A 20,155-nucleotide genomic window follows, 5' to 3' on the forward strand; every position below is an offset into this window, starting at 1 on the left:
GGTGGAAGCAATATTCTGTGAAAACAGTATGAACTATTGAAATGTACATTTTATATTAATCAATTGTATGATTGGTAAATTATATGTTCACAAAGTTTTATTTTAAGAAATTAAAATCTCAGAGGGGAAAATGGCAGGAAAATGGGCAACATGTCATGCACCTGATTCCAGGGCCAGACGGGAAATACAAATAAAGTGGAGAACATCCACCTGGAATTACCAACTGAGGTCCATCTAAGGAAGAGACTTACATCAAAGAAGGACAGAAAGCACCTGCAAACCAGTAGGAAGGGCCAGGTCAGGAGAGGAGCTGACCCAGCTCCCACGGGCAGTAGGCCAAGAGAGGAGGGAATGCTGGGCCACCAGAGGGTCTGTTCCCTCTGAAGACAGAGGCCCAGAACCCAGACTCATCACCAAAGATGAGACCTGTGGCCCATGTAACATCCAGCTATGAATGTCTACTGGTGACTGTGGAGTCCAGCAGATTGGAGCTGGTTGGAGAGAAAGTCACAATTTACTTTTTTCTAAACCCAGTGCTTATGAGTTTTCATTTACAACTACTCACCTGAGGCTTTGGTGCAGGAGGGAGGTACAGACTTGAGGTGCCTATAGAGAGGCTGGTGGGGGAAGCAATGCAGGGAGACATGGAACAGCAGTAGTCAGGAATCCTACATTTGGTCATTCGTATGCATCCAAACCTAAATGGCCCTTTTTCCAAAGAGAGCCACCTGCTCCCAGTAGCCACAGGGCAACAATGACAAGTGCCGAGGATGTGGAGAAAAGTGGACCCTAATATACGCTGGTGGGAATGTCAGCTGGTGCAGCCATTATGGAAAACAGTATGGATTTTCCTAAAAAACAAAATTATATATATATATATATATATATATATATATATATATATATATATTATAAATGATGAGACCAAAATTATATATATAATTTTGTTTTTTAGGAAAATGGCAGTTCCATATATATATATAATTTTGTTTTTTAGGAAAATGGCAGTTCCATATATATATATATATATATATATATATATATATATATATATATATGGAACTGCCATTTGACCCAGTGATTCCATTTTGAGGAATATATCCTAAGAAAACAGAAATACCAATAAGAAAGAATGTATGTATCCCTATGTTCATAGCAGCACAATTTACAATACCTAAGATCTGGAAAGAGCCCAAGTGCACATCAGCAGATGAGCGGATGTAATACATTTCTACAATTGATTACTAGGCAGCAGTGAAAAAAAAAAAAATCACCATTTGAGACAGAATGAAGGGAGCTGGAGAGTATCCTGCTAAATGAAATAAGTCAGTCAGAGAAACAGAAATATCACATCATCTCATTCATAGATGGAATCTAAGTAACAAAATAAACTGATGAGTGGAGTGGATCCAGAGACATGGAAACATGGAACAGATAGTGGAATCTCAGAGGGAAGGTGGGAGAGTGTGAGTGGGTGGGAGGTAATTAACCAAGGACCTTGTATGCATATATGAATGGCCCATGGACCTAGAAAATGGGGTGGTGAGGGATTGGGGTGAAAGCTGGGGGTGGGCCAGTTGGTGCCAATGGGGAAAAAAGGGCACATATGTAATATTTTCAACAATAACGAATTATTTTTAAAAATATATTAGCATGCTTTAAAAATGGGCAAAGGAACTAAACACTTCTCCAAAGTGGACATACAGGCCAAGAGATATTTGAACCAATGCTCAAAGTCACTAATCATCTGAGAGATGCAAATTAAAAGAGCAATTAGGAATCACCTCACCTGTCAGAATGGCTATCATTAACAAATCAACAAATGACATGTTGTCAAGGATGTGGAAAAAAAAGGGAACCCTCTTGAACTGCTGGTGGGAATGCAAACTGATGGATGCAACCACTGTGGAAAACATTGTGGAGAGTCCTCAAAAAATCAAAAACGAACCTCCATTTGACCCAGTGATCCCACTTCTAGGAATATATCCTACTACACCAGAAACACCAATCATAAAGAATATATACACCCCTATATTCATAGCAGCACAATTAACAATAGTTAAGATTTAGAAACTGCCCAAGGCCCATTAGTTGATGAGTGGATAACAAAACCTGTGGTACATTTACACCAGTGATTCCCAAAGTGGTCTATATCGACCCCCAGGGGTCTATGACAACCTGCAAGGGGTCTACGTCAGCGAAAAAAAAATTTGGGGGTCCATGAAATGAAAATGGGGGTCCACGATAGTGGATCTCAACATACACTGATAGTACCTATTTACTTACATCATATTATTTTATAATATAAAAACATATAAATTATTTATAAAAGTACCTATGAAGTAAAAAATTTATTATATATGTTTATAAAATTGTGTAAGTTGTAGGATAAAAACCTGCACATAATGATATACCAGTATCATCTTGTTACAAGCATACACGCAGTAAACATTCTTGCCAATTTTTGTCTCAAAGCTTCGCGAACTTGCACCGACTTGTTCAGTTCGTCACTCTATAAATATGAATGTGAGAAAAATACGTTCATTCGTTTCCTGAATCTTGAATAGGAAAGTGCTGAGAAAATATTTAAAAAAATATAAATTGGTAGTTTATCATACAAATTATAGTGAATCAGTGTTATTTTGTTTGAGAATGCCGGAGAAAAGTAGGTACATTATTTTTTATTAAATTTTATGTTACGTATATTTTATATAACAGATACAAAATTTTATTTTGAGTAGTTTTAATTTAAATTCAATAAATAAATGTATAAAACTTAACATGTGTTTTTATTTCAAGTTTTTAACACTAAACTTCACTACAGTTAGAAATTTACAAAAAAATCAATATCAGGTAAGTAGGGGGTCTACCCAAAACCGAAAAACATGGCAAGGGGTCTACGGCACAAACAAGTTTGGGAACCTCTGATTTACACAATGGAATACTACATGGCAGTAAACATGAAAGAACTCTTTCCATTTGCAACAGCATGGATGGACCTGGAGAGTATTATGCTAATTGAGATAAGCCAGTCAAAAAAGATAAGTATCGCCGAAACCGGTTTGGCTCAGTGGATAGAGCGTCGGTCTGTGGACTGAAAGGTCCCAGGTTCGATTCCGGTCAAGGGCATGTACATTGGTTGCGGGTACATCCCAGCAGGGGGTGTGCAGGAGGCAGCTGGTCGATGTTTCTCTCTCATCGACATTTCTAGCTGTCTATCCCTCTTCCTTTCTCTCTATGAAAATCAATAAAATATATTTTAAAAAAAAAAGATAAGTATCATATGAGCTATGCATATGTAGAATATAATGAACAAAATAAACTGATGAACAAAATAGATGCATAGATAAAACCATGAACGGACTGATGAATGTCAGAGGAAAGGTGGGGTAGTTAGTGTGTGTTGGGGAGTAGATATTAATAGGGGAATTGACATGCATATACGCATATCCCATGAACACAGACAGTAGCGTGTCAAAGGTTTGGGAGGGGCAGGTATGGGAGAAGGTGATCAATGGGGGGGGGGGGAGAAACACAAAGCAAACATCAGTAATACTTTCAGCAATAAAGATAAATTTAAAAAATAAATAAACAAAATTAAAACTCTGAAACTGTCATCCAGGTAATTCTTTGTCAGCTATGTAATAGCTTATCTCCCTTTCTTCACAAAAAGTGAGTACAGAGACAATTTACCTCTAACTTCCTATAATAATGACATTCATCTATAATAAATTATGAAACACAGGAAAACTGCAAAGTTGATGCAGCAGGACCACACCACTTTTAGATATTACACAGATTTGTATTAAAAATAAGGTCATTACTTAGTAATGTTCTGACTTGCCATAAAATTTTCTGACTGTTCATAAAGGTATTTACTTTGTAATGTTCTGACTTGCCATAAAATTCTCTGATTATTCATCAAATGTATTTTCTGTGGGTGTGTAGGTTACATTTTAACTTCCTGGTTGATAGCCCTTTGTACTTAAGTGTGAGCCTTGGGAACGGGATCGGCCATTTGAAAAGAAGCCTCCGTGGGAACTGGATCGGCCGTTTGAAAAGAAGCCTGTGTGCCTCCAGGATGCCTAGGAAGTGGATTGCAGTTCTGCTGCTGCTCCAGCTGAGTTGCCACTTCAGCCCTGGGGGCTGTGGGAAGGTGCTGGTGTGGCCCACAGAATACAGCCATTGGATCAACATGAAGACAATCCTGGATGCACTTGTGCAGAGAGGTCATGAAGTGACTGTTCTGACATCCTCAGCTTCGATTCTTGTTGATCCCAATAAACCATCTGCTATTCAATTTGAGATTTATCCTACGTCTTTAACAAAAGATGATTTTGAGGATATTTTCGTGCGGATTATCTCTAAGTGGACATATATGCCAAAATATGCATTTTTTACATATTTTTCACTAATGCAAGATATCATTTGGGAATATAATGACTGTATTCAAACACTCTGTAAAGAAGTAGTTTTGAACAAGAAACTTATGACCAAACTACAGGAATCAAGGTTTGATGTCATTTTTACAGATCCCGCTGGACCTTGTGGTGAGCTGCTGGCTGAGCTACTTAAAGTACCTTTTGTGTACAGTCTCCGCTTCTCTTTCGGCAATACAATTGAAAAGTACAGTGGAGGACTTCCATTCCCTCCATCCTATGTACCTATTATCTTGTCAGAATTAAGTGATCAAATGACATTCATGGAGCGAGTAAAAAATATGATGTACGTACTTTATTTTGATTTCTGGTTTCAACCATTTACTGAGAAGTGGGATCAGCTTTGCAGCAAAGCACTAGGTAAGTCATGTCCTTACTTGGTATCATGGTAACCTAACTTTCTTAGTGCTCTAAAAGGTGGGTTAGTATAAATATTAATTCAGAGAAATGTCTCTTTAATAAGTAAATGATAAAATAACATTATGAACTGATCTTTCATTCTCACAAATATTATGGATATGCTTAAATTATAAGGTCATTGAGGAATTGCTTCCTCTAATATAGTTTAGTTTGATTTAAAAACTAAACTAATTTGCCACAGTACCTGAAGGGTTCTTTCACACACGGGACAGAAAGTGCTTTGTCCCAGACTCAGTAACCTATAATGTGAGTTTTCTAATGGCTTCACATTCCTTCACTGATCTGCTTAAACACTAAACTTTTGTTGATGGGTGTACATGTAAGTCAGTAAACTACATTTTGTGAAAACTCTCCCTTCATTAAAGACAAAATGAGTCAAAATTAAGAGTGAGCACATTTATTACCTTACTTTATGAAAATATTCCAGATGTTATTTGTAAATGTTTTTATTAATACATGAGTATTATTAGGCTCTTAAATTGCACCAAATGTAATGATAGTGCCAGAAATTGTGCCATACTCTCAAAACCTTATTTTTTGGGGGAAATCTAGGATAACAGGAATAGCTTGCTAAATTGTAAAAACTAGATTAAATAATCTAGGGAAAAGTGTTTCCATGGATATGGTAGATTTAATTGATTGAGGAATTGAAATCATTGTTTACATTTGCATATATTACTTCTACAGCTGTATAGAGTAAGCAAGTGCATGTTTAATTCTATAGTGGCTTAGGTTTAACCATTTTCTATGCTTGTGAATGTCCTGATGTAATGTTAGAGAAGAAAATCTGTTAAATTGTATGTATATTGTTAATACCTATGAAAATCATGATATAAAACATCCTATCTAATAAAGAGGGAATATGCTAATTGAACCTCATGCTGTCACAAAGATGGTGGTGCCCACAGCCAATATGGAGGGAATATGCTAATTGACTACCCCACCCTCAAATATGGTAATGCCTAGTCCCCTCAGCCCCATCAGGGCCCCCAGGCAGGTCCAGCTGCCTCCAGAGTCCCCCAGTCCACCAGCTCCCCAGCCACCCAGGGCCAGCCTGAGGCACAGGCAAGCCTCGATGGCAGCTCCCCAGCTGCCCAGGGAAACCCAAGCCTTAGGTAACCAGGGTGGGTCGAGGCTTGCACTGCCAGCAATTGCAGCAGCAGAGATGTGATGAGGTGTTACCTTCCCCGGATTGCCAGGTTGCCTCCTAGCCCCTGAGGGCTCTGGACTGTGAAAGGGAGCAGGCCAGGCTGAGGAACACCCCTCCAGTGCATGAATTTTCATTTATCAGGCCTCTAGTGTATATTAAATAAATCCTAGAGCCCTGGTGAACCAATTTGTGCATGGTTATGGTCCCTTGGCATGGTCAGAGGTTAGGACTTATCAGGGCAAACTGGCTGGGGGGAGGGACCACAGGAGGTTGACTATGGGATCAGACTAACCACTCAGCCAGCCAAGGGGATGGACTATGGTATGTTGGCCGACCATAGGAGGTTGGGTAAGGGACATCACTGACCACCAGGGAACAGGTCCAGCATTGAGTGCCTGCCCCATTGTGGTCAGTGCACATCATAGGGACAAGTCAACTATTTTTTCAGTTGACCAACAGGTTATAATTGTCACTTAGGCTTTTATTGGGTCGGCAGCTAAGTAATTGCGGATTTTTTAAAGAAAATCAAAGACAATTTTTTCATGGAACTAAATAACTTTATTCTGTAATGTATTGCCCATTTTGATCAATGACCTTTTGCCATCTTTCAGGCAGCATCATAATCCCACGTTCAAAAAACTTCTGGTTTTTATTAGCAAAAAACTGAATCAGGTACGATTTGACATCATCATCATTATTGAAATTTTTACCATTCAAGGAGTTTTGTAAAGATCGAAACAAAAAGTAATCAGATGGTGCAAGGTCAGGACTATACGGTGGATGTGGCAAAACATCCCAACCAAGCTCCATTAATTTTTGCCGAGTGACCAAAGATGTGTGTGGCCTTGCATTGTCATGATGGAATACAACACCTTTTCGATTTGTCAATTCGGGCCACTTTTCTTCAACTGCATTGTTTAATTTCGTTAGTTGTTCAATGTAGACATCAGAATTGATAGTTTGGTTGGGTGGTAAGAGTTCAAAGTAGACAATTCCTTTGTAATCCCACCAAACTGATAACAAAGCCTTCTTTTGATGAATATCAGCTTTTGATGTTGTTTGAGTTGGTTCACCTGGCCTGCTCCACGATCTTTTCCGCTTGATATTGTTGTAAACAACCCATTTTTCATCGCCAGTTATCAGTCGTTTTAAAAATGGATCATTTTCATTACGTTTCTTTAGCAAATCGCAGCTGCTAATGCGTTGCGTTAACTGTGATTCTTTCAGTTCGTGAGGAACCCATGTATCGAGTTTTTGAACATAGCCAAGTTGTTTTAAGTGATTTTCAATGCATGTATGTGATACATGAAGCTTCTCTGCAATCTCATGTGTTGTACTGTGACAGTCCGAATTGATTATTGCTTTGATTAGGGCGTCATCAACTTCAACTGGACGACCAGAGCGTCTTTCATCTTTGAGTGAAAAATTACCAGAACGAAATTTGGCAAACCAATTTTGACACTGCCGTTCTTTTAAGGCTTCGTCACCATAAACAGCACATAACTTTTTATGAGCTTGTGATGCGTTTTTCCGTTGCGGAAATAAAAAAGCAAAATATGACGAAAATGTTCCTTTTGATTTTCCATTTTTCAACGAACGCCAAACAAAAACTACAAAACAGATCAAAAAACTTTTTTTACTGATTAACAGCTGAATAGCCAACTATCAAATACAAAATGTGTTTTACATTTGTACTACGTCTGCAAACCTAAAAATTCAACTGAAGCCATATATGTGTGAAACCCGCAATTACTTAGTTGCCGACCCAATATATAGAGAGATGGTTGAACTATTAAACCACAGGTATTTTAAACATCTTTAACTGCATTATCCAAGCTTTTTTTTTTTTTTTTTAAAGAAGAAAACAAAATGGTATATTCACATTGCAATATTCTTATTTTCCCAGCTTTTATTTTCTTCTTCCCTTTTAGGAAGACCCACTACATTATTTGAGTTAATGGGGAAAGCTGATATATGGCTTATTCGAACCTACTGGGATTTTGAGTTTCCTCGCCCACTCTTGCCAAATTTTGTATTTGTTGGAGGCCTCCACTGCAAACCTGCTAAGCCTCTGCCTAAGGTAAAACTATGCCTGTTTGTTCTGCTTTGCATTTTCAGGAAGAATGATTCTGAGTTATTCATTCATAAAATCTGATCACACTGAGTGACATATGGGAATATGGGTAAAGTGACCTGCCAATTGGAAACTCATATATTTTATACTATTTCAAAAAATTGAATGACACTATCATTGCAAAATAAAGAACTATATTGAGGATACTTTGGAAATAGGGGCAGGTAAATTAAGGCCTTCATTATTCAACAAATAAAAAAGGTAAGCCATTAATTCAAAAACTAATTTTAAAGCGACTAACACAATGCAAGGATAAGGGGTGGATATACAGAAGAGTCGTGTAGACATAGTTTTTGCTCCCCACAGCAGTGGTTTTACCTAGAAAGAGATCATATCAGCAAGTAATAAAAATAGTGTGAAAAGTATTAAAATAAAATAAAAGGCATAATGCTACAATAAGGCTGGAGAGCATCCTATAGGAGTGGATCATAATACCTCAGGAGTGGTAATAACAATCTGGTGTAAGTGAGCATGAGACATCCCTTGTTATTGTCCTCCTTCAACAATAAAAATTTATCTATCCACGAACAAAAGTGCCAATGTAAAATGACCTGGAAAGAGTCTTGCCCACCTACACAGCAGATAATAGGCAGAAAGACTCCAGTACCGGCTGTGGCACCTACAGGATATTTTGACTTGTTCCAGCCCCTCTTAGCTGCAGTCCAGGAGCACTTACCTGGTTTGGGCAGTCATCTATAGAGGAGAGAGCTTTTGTAGAAGTCCAGATTTCAAAAGGAGAAGTTACAGCACTCTGTTGGAGAAAAAAAAAATAAGACAAATTTGAATGCATTGGTGTGTGTGAGAGGAAAGCTTGATTTTGCCAGCATCATTCCTCTTCCAAAGCAATTCAGTTTAAGGCCAAAAGAAGGCCTGCCCATGCCCAGGATTTCTCTCACATGGATAGAGAGCCAGTGAGTGGATGCCAAGCTGCCCTTGGTTTGCAGGATGCTTCCAAAGAGCTCATTTCTCTCTCCCAGCATCCAGAATATTGAATTAGAAGCTCAGTGACTGGCGAGAGAGAGCAGATCTTGAAAAGAAGATTAGTAAAGAGCATGTAAAGAGACATGGTTCCTCCTGAATGCATTCTGTACTCCATCAGGAATGCGGACCTCAAAGCATTCAGTAAACCTTTCTTACAGATTCCCCATTCTGGCCCTGCATTCCAACCCAGATCTTCTCCCTCTGGCCAGCTCCATGTAAATGCTGCAAAAGGCAGCAGCAAGAGCAAGATTTGAAAAAGCTAGAAAGAAAGAGCAGAATACAGACAAGGGTTTGCTGACAGGAAAGAACCATACCCTTGAGCTGTAGCACCACCTTCAGGAAAAGAAAGAGGAGGCACTCAGTATCTGTCCTGGTGCTTTATATGGAGGGAGGACAAACAGGCTCAAGAATTCTCCCACAAGAGGGAGCATGAAGCACAGAGCAGGCATATCATATAAGATCTGAAAAAGCCTTGTCTATAGCAGTACTGATAAAAGGTATTTCTACCCTGAAAGTAGTAAACATAAGCAGTGACTGCTAATTCAAATACAAAATCAGCAATGCAAAATTCCAAAAGAACATGAAAAATCAAGGAAACATTGTACAACTATCCTCAAACAAACAAATACAGACATGGAGATATATGATTCACCCGATAAAAAAGTTAAAATAGCTGTGTTAAGAAAACTTGGTGATCTACAAGACAACAGAATCTTGTGCACTGTTGGTGGGGATGTAAAATCAGTACAACCACTATGAAAAACAGTATGGAGGTTTATTAAGAAGTTAAATAGAGCTTCCATATGATCCACAAATCCACTTCTGGGTATACTTCGAAAAGTAAGAAAAATAAGATATCAAAAATATTTCCATAATTCCATCATTATAAATAAGAGCCTATAAATGTAAACAGCTTAAGATATGTGAAATACACACACACACACACACACACACACACACACACACACACACACAGAGATACATGCACATACAAACTAAATATTCAACCTTAATAATGGAGCAAATCCTACCATTTAGGACAACATAGATGTTTATGTTAAGTGACATCAGGAACACTGAAAAATACAAATAATATAGGATATCACTTGTATATGGAATCTAAAAATGGTACACCCACTAGATACAGTAGTATAATGATGATTACCATGGACTGGTGAAAGAGAGATTAGTGGGTTAGAACTTGGTCAGTTGTACCTCTCCCACTGTGGGGCAGGTGTTCCCTGGGAGATTCAGCGAGGTGATGATGAGGGCTCCTCACAGCCAGGAACACAAGGAATATTCTACTAGAACTTCCATTTTACAATATGATTTCAGACCAAAAGGTGTCATACACATACATGTCAGAATCATGGACACTCAGATAAGTAAATAAATATAATTCTGGGTTATAAATAGGAATCTTAAGGTTATTTGGTGGATATTCTAAACAAAAATACCAAACTCATGAACTATAGCAATTCTCCAGCACATAAGAAGTGATTTAAGGAGAGAGGTCTAAGATTTCATCATAGGAAGGCCCTGAACTGACACCTTCCCATGAACACTCAGAATATACACCTACAAGAGCATTTCCTCCTGAAAAATAGCGGAGGGTTGACTGAACAGTTTTTGCACAACAAATGAGAGAGAGAGACTGCATAGAGAAGGTTGAGAAAATGCGAGAACTCTCCAGGCTCTGTGGAAACACTGGGATTGGAGGTGCCTGTGAGTGCCAATGTTTACATTCTCTTTCCAATCAGCTTACCAGAGTGCCCCAGAGCTGAGTATCCTGAGAAAATTGGCCAATGTTTGGCTCCACTGTGGCTAGCCTGCATAGCAGGAGTGCCCCGGTACCTTAAGCAACCACTTCAATTCCAGTAAACCAGCCGAATTCACACAGCACACAGACTACATAAAGATCATTCTTTCCACAAACCCAATCCATCAGGTTCAGGAGAGGTGTTTCATCTAAATCCTAGAAATAAACACAGAAAGCAAAACAAATGAGGAAATACAAAAGACTGGGAGTCAAAGCAAATTGGTCTAATACATAAAACAAATACAAAGAGACAGCAAATATAGGGAGATAAAGGAACAGGCCCCAAATGAAAGAATAAAAGAAATCTCCAGAAAAAGAGCTATACAAGAAACATACAAACTTCAGTGAATGAACCAGGAAGAAGCATAAATACTGAACATATTAATTACTAGCAAGAATATTGAAATAATAATTTTTTTTTAAAAAGCTCCCAACAAACAAAAGTTCAGGACCAGATGATTTCACAAGTAAATTCTACAGATCATTTAATTCTACCAAGCAATTAGTACCTATCCTAATCAACATATTCCAGAGGTATTGAAAAGGAAATAATATTCCCAAACTCATTCTATGAAAGTGGTCAACAGTATCGTGATAGCAAAACCAGACAAAGACAATACAAAAAAAAACCACAAGACAACAAATACCTCTGATAAAAATAGATGTGAATATTTTCAACAAAATATTAGCAAGACGAATTCAACAATATGTTAAAGGATTATACAACATGCTCAAGTGGAATGTATTCTAGCAATGCAAGATGGTTCCATATCCACACAAAAAAATCAATGTGGTAGACAACATCAACAAAAGATAAAACTCATATGATCATTTCAATAGATACAGTAAAAAGTGTATGACAAATCCAGCAACCATTCATGACAAAAACTCTCAACAAAGTGGTTACAGAGAGAACATACATCAATATAATAAAGACCATATATGATCAATAAAAGCCATAGCTAATATTGTATTTAATGGTGTAAAGCTAAAAGCTTTTCTTCTACAATCAAAAACAACAAAGTGATGCCCACTATTGCTCAACCTCTATTTAATATAGTATTGGAAGTCCTAGCTACAGAAATCACAAACAAAATAGAAATAAAGGGCATTTATATTGGAAATGAAGAAGTAAAACTGTCACCATTTGTAGATGACATGATACTATATATAGAGAACCCTAAGTATTCCACACAAAAAAAAACTACTAGAACTGATAAATAGATTAAGTAAAATAACAGGATAAAAATTAATATCCAGATATCAGTCAACAAATAAAAAGTGTTTTCAAGAAGGTAGAGCACAGGGAATTCCTGTGCATGGATCAAGTTTGTAAATTGGTGGAGCCACTATAGAAAACAGTGTGGAGATTCCTCAAAAAATTAAAAATAGAATAGTACACAACCCAGCAATTACACTTATGTTATCAGAGGTAAACAAAAACACTAATTTGAAAAGATATATACACCCGCATGTTCATTACGGCATTAACTACAATAGCCAAGATATGGAAGCAACCTTGGAGTCCATCAATAGATTAATGGGTAAAATCCATGTGGTCTATACATACCATGCAAAATTATTCACCAATATTAAAGGATCACATCTTGCTAAATGCAACAGCATGGAAGGACCTAGGGGGTATTATGTTAAGTTAAATAAATAAGGCAGAAAAGGACAAATACTATATGATTTTACTTATATGTGTAACCTAAAAAAAAACAGAAACAGACTTCTATATTTATAGATACAAATTATATACTAATTTGGCCCAGTGCACAAATTCATGTACAATGAAAGGAGATTAATTAGAAGAAATATTTTTATATTGCTAATCACCCTTTTTCTATATTAGAAGTGTCAATCAAATTCATGATCAACATTGACACATAGAACAGCAATCATGTGATTGGCACCAGCAAGTGTTTTAGATGCATTACCCATGCATGAGTCACTCATGAATGAGTGATGTCCACAAAATCCTACTTTTAACAGCCCTCTCAACTCTTTTAGACTCAAGCCTATGGCTTCTTTTATGGAGTCAATCCATCTCACATTTGATCATCCTCTTTCCTGGTGCCTTCTATTTTTCCCAGCATTATCTTTTTCAAAGAACCCTGCCTTCTCATGATGTCCCTGAAAAATAAAAGTATCAGTTTTGTGATTTTTACCTCCTGAAATATTTCAGGATTAATTATGCTCTACGGGCCACCTGTTGTCTTTCTGGTGCCTAAGTAATGTCGATAAACATTTCTAAGTCTTAAAATTGAAGAAATTCTAACACCTGCTATAACTTAGATGAACTTAAAGACATTTTGCTGAGTGAAAAAGGACACACACAAAAAGTCAAATACTGCATGATTCCACTTACATAAGGGATTTAGACTAGTCAAATTCATAGAAACATAAAGAAGAATGATAGTTGTCAGGGACTTTTAAAATGGGAAATGGAGAATTACAGTTTAAGAAATATATAGTAAAAATTTTCAAGATGAAAAAGTTCTGGAGGTGGATTATACATCAATAGAATATATATATACACTATTGAATTATACACTTGAAATAGTTAAGATGAAAAGTATATTATGTGTATTTTATTTATTTTTTTTTCAACCACACTTAAACATGTTTATTGTGAGCATGTAAATAACACTGCTTGAACTCAAAACTCTGGTAGAAATTGAGGTTTCTGATGACCATAGAAATAGAATAACAGCGTTTTTTAATGCCCCTTTTTTCAATACAGCAAGGCACTACCAAGGCATTTCAAGGTTTATTGAGAGGTAGAAGCAGTATGTGGTATGATAGATCTTGCATACTTTACTCAACATAATTAATTGATAATAAAACATTATAATATTCATGATATGTTATATTTTGCACTTTTATATTAGATTGCTACTTTTCTTTAAAAACAGGAAACCTTTTCAAGCATTTATGATGCACAATAGAAATTTAAAAAATATATAATAGTTGAACGCAAGGGAAAAGTAATAAGTATTATAGAAATGTGTTAAATGGTTTGTAATAGAACAAGAGCACACACATAAGAGATTAATAACACTATTGTTCTATAACCTTGACTATTTTTCATGCTCAAAAAAATTTCCACAACCATAGTAGGCAAACTGAGTTTTGTGTACACAGCTGAGAAACCTAGATAAGTTATAATCGTATCTCTTATACTGATTAGTACAGTTGTACATACCTACATTTATTATCATATACAACATGATTAACTTGCCAGTTGGCAGTAATTTTATTTATTTACTTTTTTTCTTTTCTTTTTTATTTTTCTTTTATTAAATTATCCGTGTACATATTTTAACATTGCCCCCCCTTCCATACATACCCTCCCTCCCCAGAGTTTTGTGTCCATTGGTTGTACTTATATGCATGTATACAAGTCCTTTGGTTGATCTATTATCTCCCCCAGATCTCCTTACCCTCCCTGCTGTAATTTGACATTCTGCTTGTTGCTTTACTGTCTCTATATCTATCTTTTGGTTTGTCAGTTTATAATGTTTTTTAATATCCATAAATGAGTGAGGCCATGTGGTATTTCTCTTTCATTGACTGATTTATTTCACTCAGTATGATGCTCTCCAATTCCATCCAGGTTTCTGCAAGTGATGAGAATTTCCTTTTTTTATGGCAGCATAGTATTCCATTGTGTAGATGTACCATAGTTTTTGGATCCAATCATCTGCTGATGGGCACCTAGGCTGTTTCCAAATCCTAGCTATTGTAGATTGTGCTGCTATGAACATAGGGGTGCATATATCCTTTCTGATTGGTGTTTCTAGTTTCTTGGGATATATTCCTAGGAGTGGGATTGCTGGGTCAAATGGGAGTTCCATTTTCAGTTTTTTGAGGAAACTCCACACTGTTCTCCACAGTGGTTGCACCAGTCTGCATTCCCACCAGCAGTGCACAGGGGTTCCTTTTTCTCTGCAACCTCGCCAACAATTGTCGTTTGTTGATTTGTTGATGTTGGCTACTCTGACAGGTGTGAGATGGTACCGCATTGTTGTTTTGATTTGCCATCTCTTGGATAATTAGTGACTTTGAGCATGTTTTCATGTGCCTCTTGGCCTTCCTTCTGTCTTCTTTTGAAAATATTCTATTTAGGTCCATTGCCCATTTTTTAATCGGATCATTCATTTTCCTTTTATTTAGTTGTATAAGCTGTCTATAGATGTTGGAGATTAAACCTTTATCAGTGATAACATTTGAAAATATGTTCTCCCATACAGTGGGCTTTCTTGTTGTGTTGTTGGTTTTCCTTTGCTGTAAAAAAGCTTTTCATTTTGATGTAGTCCCATTTGTATATTTTCTCTTTATCTTCCATTGCCCCAGGAGCAGTATCAGTGAAGTTCTTTTGGCATATGTCTGAGATTTTGCTGCCTGTGGGTGCCTCTAGTATTTTTATGGTTTTCCGTCTTTTGTTTAAGTCCTATATCCATTTTGAGTTTATTTTTGTGTATGGTGTTAGTTGGTGATCTAGGTTCATTCTTTTGCATGTATCTGTCCAATTTTCCCAACACCATTTATTGAAGAGACTGTCTTGACTCCATTGTATATTCGTGCCTCCTTTGTCAAATATTAATTGAGCATAGTGATTTGGGTTGATATCTGGGTTCTCAATTCTATTCCATTGATCTATATGTTTGTTCTTGTGCCAGTACCAGGCTGTTTTGAGAACAGTGGCTTTGTAATACAGCTTGAAGTCCGGTATTGAGATCCCTCCTACTTTACTCTTCTTTCTCAGGATTGCTGTGGCTATTCGGGGTCTTTTATTGTTCCAAATGGACTTTGGAGAGTTCTTTCTAGGTCAGTGAAATATGCTGTTGGTATTTTAATGGGGAGTGCATTGTACCTATAGATTACTTTAGGAAGCATGGACATTTTGATAATGTTGATTCTACCAATCCATGAACATGGTATGTTCTTCCATCTCCTTACATCTTCCTCTATCTCTTTTTTCAGTTTTCTGCATATAGGTCCTTTACTTCCTTAGTTAAGTTTATTCCTAGGTATCTTAATTTTTTTGGTGCGATGGGAAATGGAATTTCTTTTTCAGTCTCTCTTTCTGTAATTTCACTGTTGGTGTATAGAAATGCCATAGATTTCTTGGCGTTAATTTTGTATCCTGCTACATTGCCAAATTCGTTTATTAAGTCAATTATTTTTTTTTAAATATATTTTATTGATTTTCTAAAGAGAGGAAGGGAGAGGGATAGAGAGCTAGAAACATCGATGAGAGAGAAACATTGACCAGCTGACTCCTGCACACCCCCTCCCGGGGATGTGCCCACAACCAATGTACATGCCCTTGACCGGAATCGAACCCGGGACCTTTCAGTCCGCAGACCGAAGCTCTATCCACTGAGCCAAACCGGTTTCGGCGTCACTTAGTTTTTTAATGGATTAAAATAACAAGAACTATACTAATAAATTCTTATGATACTTAATTTTCTCTTTTGCTGTTTGTAGCAAAACTTTAGTGTTCACTATGCTACTTTTGTAATGGAAAAACATTTTTCCTTCCCAGGAAATGGAAGAGTTTGCCCAGAGCTCTGGAGAAGATGGTATTGTGGTGTTTTCACTGGGGTCGATGGTCACTAACATGACAGAAGAAAGAGCCAATGTGATTGCATCAGCCCTTGCCCAGCTTCCACAAAAGGTTAGATAAACTACCTTAGAGCAGAAAACTAATGAGTGTGTTAAACTCTGTAAAGGGTCTGATTAAGAAATGTCTACATGGAAGGTAAAGTATTAGGATAGCTTTTATGATCCTAGATATCAATTTTAAAAACAAAATACACATGCCAGGTGCTAAAGTAGTACAGAGGGTGTTTTTGATAGATGATAACTTTGACATTTGCATTCTGGTCACAAAGAAGTATATTTCAAAAGTACAGTGTGAAATTTGATTTGATAATAGTATTATAGGACAGTTACAGATATTACCAAATCCTATTCCTTCATTTCCTTGCAACATTCTAGAGTACTGTACACACTACAGATGTTCTCAGAATGGACTTAAATTTTAACATTAAATGGTGAATGATAAAAGTCTAAAATTTAGACTTGCCAGGTAATCCAGGCCTCTCCTACTTTCCCTGAATTTTGGATTAGGTATATTCAGTGTTGCAAGGTGATATTCAGAATAAGGATATTCAGGGCTCATCAAGTTGCATCAAAGTATCTAAGCCAGCCACCATGATTTAGAGAAAGAAAAAAAAAAAAAACAAACAAAAACGTCCTGTAAAAGGAAAAAGAACCTTCCTGGTGACTTGTGCCCTGCTAAATTCTAAAGCAGGAACACATAAAAGCAAGGGTGGAGGTGGGTTCAGCCCTCAAGATGACCCAGTGCTGTATACTATGTGGCTCCTAAACAACCCATCAGAATAATGACTTCTGATGAAGAAGGAGGAGAAAGAGGAAAAAGATGATGATGATGATGATGAGGAGGAGGAGGAGGAGGAGGAGGAGGAGGAGGAGGAGGAGATAAAGGGAGAGGAGGAGGAAAAGAGAGATGAGCTGGTAGGGGAGGAGGATGGAGAGGAAGATGAGGAGGAGAACATGGAGTGGGGGAGAGGAGATGAAGGGAGAGGAGGAGGAAGAGGGATATAAGTAGGAGGAGGAGGAAGATGAGAAGGAGATAAAAGAGTCAACCAAAAGCAAGCCTAGTGTGGGACAGTTTCAGATGCTCCTCCTTCCCATAAATTATGGTAGTGAATTATGCTAATATATAAGATATATTTGAAGTATCCTGGTAATAGTGAATTACTTTTAGTTTCCTAACTTATGTAGCTTCCTCCCTATCACCTATGCAAATTTGCTGAGAACTGGAAGTTTTCACATAGAAATGAAATGTTAACCACTTACAAACTAGAATCCAGCTTACTGGTGGACTTACAAATTGCTGGGGTATTTATAATTCATTAACCATATTAATCAATGCTCTCGGTGAATTATAGCATGTTTTGAAATATTCACAGTCAAATTAATTAAATTTATTATCATCATCATCATCAATCTTTCAACAGGTAAACTATTATTTATAAAGTGCCAATGGCTTTTCTACATTTTAAGAAAATTTTCCATCCTAGTTAAAGTGATAATACTGGATTTGGGTAAAAGTTACCACTTAAAAGTGGTGATTAATAAATAGAAAACTAAAAGAAGCTAAACATATTAAGCAAATATTATTTATTATTCTTAATAATCTATTAAATATAAGAATGATTTAATTCTAATAAATAGCTGATTGCATTGATTTTTTAAGCAAATGATGTAAAACTCAAAGATAATTTATGAAATTAGTGAATATAAGAAAACTACTTCCCATCATTCGAAAAGAAATAAACAGGTCAACATTAAATCTAGATGATGAGAGCTAGAATAATAAATAAAATAAATGTGTAGACTATTAATTTGATGTGTTTTGCACTACAATTATATGACTACCTAAAAATTTTTATATACTTGAATTGGTCATTGATAATCTCATTTGTCTAACCTCAAAGTGTGAAACATCATGATTGTATTCATACCTGACTGAATATAATAAGTAACCTGCAATAAGAGTACGTATGCCTCTTATATCAGTGTTTCATTGGTTCTCATTATCAACATGTCTTGTCCTCATTCCCTTACCTGTAATATGTCAGGGGTTTAACCAGATGACTCTTGACCAATTTAGGATTCTAGTATGATATAACTCTGCAGTTTGACTCAAATAATACATTACCTTCTTTACCCTAACAGGTTATATGGAGATATGATGGCAAAAAACCAGATACCTTAGGGCCAAACACCCGGCTCTATAAATGGATCCCCCAGAATGACCTTCTTGGTAAGATTCTGGAAAACCCTGAAATCAGAATCAAGTCAACCAGAATGATAAAACAGTTCACTAGGATAAAAATGTATTGCACATTTCTTATTGAAAACCTCAAAAATAAAAATGAACTTCCCAATAATTTATTTCCCAGTCTTAAGGGGAAAGGATAAGCTATAACAGTTGGCATCTCATTTTACACAGCCACTTCCTTATGGCCATAATCAAAAGATCTTTATTTCAAGTGTAATTCCTCTCAGAGGGAATATCTCAACACTTTCCCAATTGTCACTCTGCCTCCTAATTCTCTCCTTACACCAATGGTTTAACCCACAGTAAGGGTGTACAAGTGTCCCTGAAAAATATCACAGTAAGGGTTTACAAGTGCCCCTGAAAAATACCAGTGACTCTTTATTATCCATTGGGGAAAAATTAATATCTCTTTCTGAAGAAATAACATATTTCATTATAATGTACTAGAGGATTATTGCATGAAATTCTTGCACAATGGGGGTTCCCTCATTCCAGCCTGAACCATCTCCATTTGGGGAAACATTGAGTGATGTCCGACTGCCAGCAGGGACATCAACCGGCCTAAACCGGCAGTTGCACATCCCTCTCACAATCTGGAACCTGCCTGCCTGCTCACCTGACTGCCTGCCTAATCACCCCTAACTGCCTCTGCCTGCCAGCCTGATTACCCCTAACTGCCCTCCCCTACTGGCCTAGTTGCCCTCAACTTCCCAAGTTGCCCTCAACTGCCCCCTCCTGCCAGCCTGATCTCACCTCCAACTGCCCTCCTCTGCTGCCAATTTGATTCTGATTTGTTGGTTTCTATGCCAGTCAGCATCAAAAGCTCTGTGTGCTAGGCAGCCATTGGCTCTCCATAGCACCCAGATTTGGTTGTGATTGGTCAGTTTCTATGCCAGTCAGAGTCTCTCACCCTATCAATGGGGCACAATGAGAAAGGCAGTGCTGATCAGCAACCCCAGTGGAGGCCTAGAAAGAAAAGGAGGTGCAGCTGCTATTCAGACTTGGAGAGAAAGAGAGAGATAAGTGCTGATCAAAAGCTGTCTCAGAGGCAATGGATCAGTCCCTGCTTCTCTCTTCAGGTGTCTCTCTGGCCCTGATTTGCAGACCCCTCAGCAGTCAGTACAAGGGCACTGCACCTGCAGTGGAAGTAGTCAGCACTGGGTTGCCACACTTCCAGTTGGTCAAGCCTCAGTGTTTACTGATCATTACAACTCAGGGTTTTTATTATTAGGATATCTTTCCTTCCTCTGATTCCTGTGCCCCCACCTTCCCACTGTCTGCTACACACCATACTCTGACTTTACTGTTTTATTAAGAGAATATATTTCAA

The 20,155-nt window shown here is 37.3% G+C and overlaps 1 protein-coding gene across 1 annotated transcript in view; it reads left to right on the forward strand.

Annotated features, from left to right (window-relative positions):
• Nucleotides 1-4,014: 4,014 nt before the first annotated feature.
• Nucleotides 4,015-20,155, forward strand: part of LOC311625609 (UDP-glucuronosyltransferase 2B31-like) — a gene marked incomplete at its 5' end in the record, with an annotated part of 175,748 nt that continues 159,607 nt past the window's right edge. The window contains 4 exons of the mRNA XM_084890113.1: nt 4,015-4,799; nt 7,941-8,089; nt 16,498-16,629; nt 18,720-18,807. Of these exons, the coding sequence (XP_084746239.1) occupies nt 4,082-4,799; nt 7,941-8,089; nt 16,498-16,629; nt 18,720-18,807 (1,087 nt within the window). The remainder of the gene's footprint in view (nt 4,800-7,940; nt 8,090-16,497; nt 16,630-18,719; nt 18,808-20,155) is intronic.

This window comes from Pipistrellus hanaki, assembly GCF_964339955.1.
Source record: "Pipistrellus hanaki genome assembly, chromosome: 1".
NCBI lineage: Eukaryota > Metazoa > Chordata > Mammalia > Chiroptera > Vespertilionidae > Pipistrellus > Pipistrellus hanaki.